The sequence below is a fragment of the Entamoeba nuttalli genome, assembly GCF_000257125.1.
Source record: "Entamoeba nuttalli P19 unplaced genomic scaffold asmbl_10354, whole genome shotgun sequence".
Lineage (NCBI taxonomy): Eukaryota > Evosea > Mastigamoebida > Endamoebidae > Entamoeba > Entamoeba nuttalli.
Genome location: NW_008580131.1, coordinates 536 through 6,082, shown reverse-complemented (window position 1 = coordinate 6,082; position 5,547 = coordinate 536). Strand labels below are relative to the sequence as shown.

At 23.6% G+C, this 5,547-nt stretch overlaps 4 protein-coding genes across 4 annotated transcripts; 3 read left to right on the top strand and 1 right to left on the bottom strand.

Annotated features, from left to right (window-relative positions):
* Positions 1 to 1,316: 1,316 nt before the first annotated feature.
* Positions 1,317 to 1,670, top strand: ENU1_215610 (hypothetical protein; the record flags this gene model as incomplete). Its single annotated transcript, XM_008862570.1, has 1 exon — positions 1,317 to 1,670. The coding sequence occupies one exon, from the start codon at positions 1,317 to 1,319 to the stop codon at positions 1,668 to 1,670; it is 354 nt and encodes a 117-aa protein (XP_008860792.1).
* A 356-nt stretch (positions 1,671 to 2,026) lies between these two features.
* ENU1_215600 (phosphatidate cytidylyltransferase) lies at positions 2,027 to 2,719 on the top strand (the record flags this gene model as incomplete). Its single annotated transcript, XM_008862569.1, has 1 exon — positions 2,027 to 2,719. The coding sequence occupies one exon, from the start codon at positions 2,027 to 2,029 to the stop codon at positions 2,717 to 2,719; it is 693 nt and encodes a 230-aa protein (XP_008860791.1).
* Positions 2,720 to 2,767: 48 nt separating this feature from the next.
* On the bottom strand, positions 2,768 to 3,847 carry ENU1_215590 (vacuolar sorting protein 9 (VPS9) domain containing protein; the record flags this gene model as incomplete). Its single annotated transcript, XM_008862568.1, has 3 exons — positions 2,768 to 2,856; positions 2,925 to 3,545; positions 3,616 to 3,847. 3 exons carry the CDS (start codon positions 3,845 to 3,847, stop codon positions 2,768 to 2,770), a joined length of 942 nt encoding a protein of 313 aa, XP_008860790.1.
* A 231-nt stretch (positions 3,848 to 4,078) lies between these two features.
* ENU1_215580 (copine, putative) lies at positions 4,079 to 4,867 on the top strand (the record flags this gene model as incomplete). Its single annotated transcript, XM_008862567.1, has 1 exon — positions 4,079 to 4,867. The coding sequence occupies one exon, from the start codon at positions 4,079 to 4,081 to the stop codon at positions 4,865 to 4,867; it is 789 nt and encodes a 262-aa protein (XP_008860789.1).
* Positions 4,868 to 5,547: the final 680 nt, after the last annotated feature.

The window sequence follows — 5,547 nt, the reverse complement described above, 5'->3', positions numbered from 1 at the left end:
CTGAAGAAAATTTAATTTGTGTTGGATTTAGAAATAAACAAGTTAATTATTGTTCTTGTTCAAAAGAAGTATTTAATTCATCTACTTCTTTTTCTTCTATTGAAAAAATAATGAAATTTTGTCAAGAATCTTATTCAAAATATTATTCTTCTATTTATCTTGATTTCTTTAAAGAAGAATTCTCAAATCAATTTAAACCTCCTTTATGTTCAATTCTTATAAATCCTTTAAAAAATAAAAATTTGTGTTATTTTATTATTACTAAATATTCTCCTTTTGCTATTTCTTTAGAACAATCTTCTGATGATTTATATTTTTATATCTTCGTTGATTTAAATGGTTGGATTGATCATTTTATTGATAAGTTTAAACCTTCTTTAGGTACTTCTTTTATTATGGATTCTAAAAAATTTAAATTCTCATTTAAAAAAGAAAATGTTGAAAAAGATGTTCAATTATTATTTATTAGAGTTATACAATTTATTCATTTAACTCTATTCTTAAAAAATGTTTTCTCAAAATTATTATACTTTAATGAAAAAACTCTTTTCTTTGATGGGTATGAAATAGAATTTACATCTTCTTTATTTGATACTATTCAATTTAATATTCATTTTAATGAACAATATCAATATTTATCTTCATTTGTTCATTTTGAATTTACAGGAACAAAAGAGATAACTTCAATAAAAATATTTAATTTAAAAGAAATTCATCAAACATTATTTGTAATAAATACATTTGTACAATATTTTGATATTATTATTAAACTTCTTAAATCAATTAATAGATCTTGTATTTTATTAACTATATCTGACCTTTCATCAATAACTCTTTTTATTAATCCCGAAACTCATCAAATATCAAAAGAGACATCAATCATATTATTTTCATTTGAAACATTAATAACAACTAATTGTGTTCAATTTACTTATTTAACAGAAGATATTCATAATAAAAAAGGATTTCCAAATGATGTAATAATAACAACATTAAATTTAATTCCTAAAAAATTCACTATTAATGAAATTGAAAAATATTTAAAATTAATACTTAACTTAATTCATCTTATAATAATTATTGATTATGTTTCACCATCATTACTTTCTAAAGATATTGAAGGAAGAAATCATCGATTTTATTTTAGAGCTGATTTATTTATTAAAATTCCATTAACACTTACAATTGGTAATATAACAAATGCAGAATTAATTCAAACACCAAGAATTGATATTTTAACAACATATTTTAATATTAGATTTAGTGATCCATTTAATAGTGGTAATTTAATTCATGCAAAACATTTAATATCATTTATGTCTAAAAAACAAATGTTATTATCTCATTTAAGTTATATGGAACCATTAATTAGTTTTTGTTGTTCAACTTTAAATAAAGAGAATGTACAACATATTTATGATTTTACTTTTGAAGATAAAAATTCAGTTTATTATATCAGTGTTTTTATTTATCACAATATTCATGATTTAATTGCTCAAAATTCATTTTTTGAATTAAATTTACAATATTCTCAATTAAAAGTATTATCATTACTTGATAATCAAAAAAATACTCCTTCAGTACTTTCTTTTATTGAAAAATTTAAAGAAAAAAATATTGCTACTTTCAGACACTTAACAAATCTTCTTCAAGATACTTTTGAAAAATGATTGTTTGTGAAAATAAAGTAAAAAAAAAAAAAGATGTAATTGGTTTGATTGTTTCTTTCCTTTTTTTCTTTTTTTTTTTCCTTTTTTTCTTTTTTTTTTCCTTTTTTTCTTCATTTTTGGAAAAATGGTTTTGGTAAGTATAAAAATGGTTTTGTATTTTTGGATTATTTGAAAAAATTATCAAAAGTATCTTTTTCATTTAACTATTAGAATCTGTAATATGAAAGTATTAATTTCGAAACTAACTTGATTATTTTGTTTTAATAAAAGAAGGGTTTTAATAATTGTTTGAATACGTGGGGAGTGTATTTGAGAGAATCTAAAGAGACTAAATAATCATTAAAATACATTTAATTATGTCAAGTATAACTCTCTTCTTTACTTCTCTTATTGCAGTAAATGTCTGTCTAATGATTGCTACAATATTAAGTAAAACTAATATTATAACTAGTTATACTTCTAGAAAATGTGTTCATATTTCTCTTGGATTTTTCCAATTATTATTTTGGAAATATTATCCAGAAGAACCAACAGCAAGAATTTGGGGATCTATGTGTTGTATATTATATGCAATAGTATTTTTAATATTTGGAATGGGATGGATTAAAGGAGTTATTGCTGATTTTTTAATTGCAACAGTATGTAGAAATGGTGATTATAAAGAAATGTTATATGGACCATTGAACTATTGTTGTATTATGTCATTTTTATCTCTTTTATATTGGAGAAATTATCCAGCATCTATTATTGGAATGATGATTATGTTAACTGGTGATGGAATGGCTGAAATAATTGGTAAAATGATAGGAAAAACTCAACTTAAAAATCCATGGGGAAAAACAAAAACACTTGAAGGAGCAATTGCAGTAATGGTATGTGGATCACTTGGAGCAATGTTTATGTGTTGGATGCTTTTTAATAATTTTTATATTATTGAATCATTAATAGGAGGATTTGTAGGAGCAATAGTAGAATTTTATTGTTATCCAAATTATGATAATGTTTTTATTCCATTATCATCAGTTCTTATGGGTGCTATTTTCTTTTGAGTAATTTTAATTTAATTTATTCAAATGAATTTAAAAAAATGTTTTAAATTAAAAATATTTCATTACCATTTGACTATCAACCATACCACTTGCAACCATAAAATGAAGTGGTAATGAAAGTTTAGGAGAAGGAGTAACTATAATAAATAAATTACTTATTTAATAGAAATAAAATAGAAATAAAATTAAATAATAAATAACAAACAAGAAGTAATTTTAGTATTTAATAATGGACTATCATTTAAAACTGTAGAACGAGGATCAGCATTTCCAGTAATTTGTAAAATACTTTCTGCTGCAATTGTAAAAGTAGTTAATGAAAAACCATATTGAGTAGAATAATCTTTACTTGTGAAATGAGACTCAATAAATTTAATAATTGAAAATGGATGTTGAATTTTAGAACGAATTAATAAAAATTGAAGTATTGATAATAATGCATCTGCATCAAAAGAAGTAGGTACTTCTCCATAAACTATTTCTAATGAATGATTAATTTCTTGTTGAACATCTACAAGTCTATTTAACATTGAAGAAGCATTTGTTGATTTTTCTATCATATTTAAGAGAGTCATTGCTTGATCATAAGTATTTGTAAAAGGAAAATGATTAGGTGAAATTTGAAGTAATTCTCTTAAATTTAATTGTGCAAATTTCTTTTGATGAATAATAAATTCATTATCTTTTTCTTTATTTTTTTGAAGAAATAATGCATAATGTTTTGGTCCAACCATTTTCGCTACATTATCTAATACTCCAATTAATAAAGGTTCTTCATATTTAAGAAGTTGTGGTTCTTTGTAAATAATTGCTGCTTTAATAGTTTCTATTAAATTAATAATTATTTAATACTTTATTATTTGATTGTTTTATTTCATTGTATTGTAATAACAAACGACAATTCACTGATACTAATTTATATACATATCGTGTTAATTCTTTACTTTCATATTTATTAACATCAATATTTTGAATAGCACTATATAACGCTGTCATTGTTGTCATTATTGGAAGACATGCTGGATCTGTTTCATTTGTAAGAATACTTCTAAAAACAGTTTCAGCAGCTTGAACTGGAGATTGTTGTTGAAAGAGCGTAATTATTTGTTTTACTCTGTCACAAGACATGAAATAACAATTTTTTAATTTCGTTATTTTTCTTTAACTTTTTATTATAATAAAAATTAAGTAAAATAAAATAAAAAATAAAAAAAAAAATAGAATAAAAATTCAATGAAATTTTCTTAAATGGCTCTTTCAGAAAAAGATATATTCCTCATTTGTGAAAAAGTAAAAAAAAAAAAAACGTATTGTTATATCTCTTTTTGAGTTTTACTGAAATCTTAAAATACTTCACTCATGGGAAACGAACAAGCAACTCCTCAAAAAAGATTAACTGATCCAATTATGACTACATATGAAACTCTGGAAGACCTTCAAACAGCACTTACTAAAGCTGGATTAGAATCATCCAATTTAATTGTTGGAATTGATTTTACTGGTTCTAATGCTTCATCAGGTAAAAAAACATATGGAAGAAATATGCATACTATTGACCCATCAAATCCTAATCCTTATATGAGAGTAATGGATATTATGGGAAGAGCACTTGCACCTTATGATGATGATGGACTTATTCCAGTTTTTGGATTTGGTGATAAAAGAACTCAAGGAAAAGCTGTTTTTGATTTAAGTCCTGAAAATAAACCATTTTTAGGAATGGCTGCTGCAATTGAACAATATAAAAAAACTGTTCCTTCTCTTACATTGTCAGGTCCAACTTCATTTGCTCCATTAATTAAAAAAGCTATAGAAATTGTTAAAGAAACAAAACAATATCATATTCTTGTCATTATCTGTGATGGACAAGTTAGTGATGTTGATGTGAATAGAAAGGCTATTGAAGAAGCTTCAAAATATCCAATTTCTATTATTTGTGTTGGTGTTGGAGATGGACCATTTGGTGTAATGGAGAATTTTGATGATGTTGTTAAGAATGCTAAATTTGATAATTTCAATTTTGTTAATTATTATAAAGTCTGTGAAGGACATGTAGAGAATCCAGACGTTGCATTTGCATGTGCAGCAATGAATGAAATTCCAGAACAATATGCCATTATGAAACAACTAGGATATTTTGATAATTAAAAAAATTATTCTGTTTTTCAATTTGGTTATTAGAACAGAAGTAATTCAACAATTTTTAATACTATTTGATTTATCATTTTCTTTTTTCTTATTAAAGCTCATTCTTTCCTTTAGCATTTGGGTTTTATTTTCTTTGTTTTTTTTAGTTGTACTGGTTTGATAAGAGTATGTGACTACTTGAATCAATTTCGTTAAGAGTGTTAGTCATTAACTATACTCTCTGTTACTATTCATTTTAACAACTCTTGGTTTTGAAAGTGAGGGAAAGAGAAATATACAGAAATTAAAAGTAGAATAGAAAACAACTGGGTGATAATAAAATATAACTTTGAATACTGAAATAATATAATGTAACACAAGAAATAAGAGACAAGCATAACACAGAAAATAAATGAAAAATATCAACAAAGATACTATCAATTAAGATGAAATTTAATAATACAAATTGAAAGATGAAGTATTAACTATTTTATCCATTTATATTGATAAATAAGAAGTAAAAAAAAGATGCATAAAAGGAATTAAAAAGGATAATAAATTTATAAACAGTCAAAATGGAATAAAGCGAATATGAACAGGAAAATAGTAAATAAATAAGTTATATAATAAATAGTAATAAACTGGTGGAAGAAATACAACAAGAAGTAAGTGTTGGTACAAACAAAATAAACAAATAAACA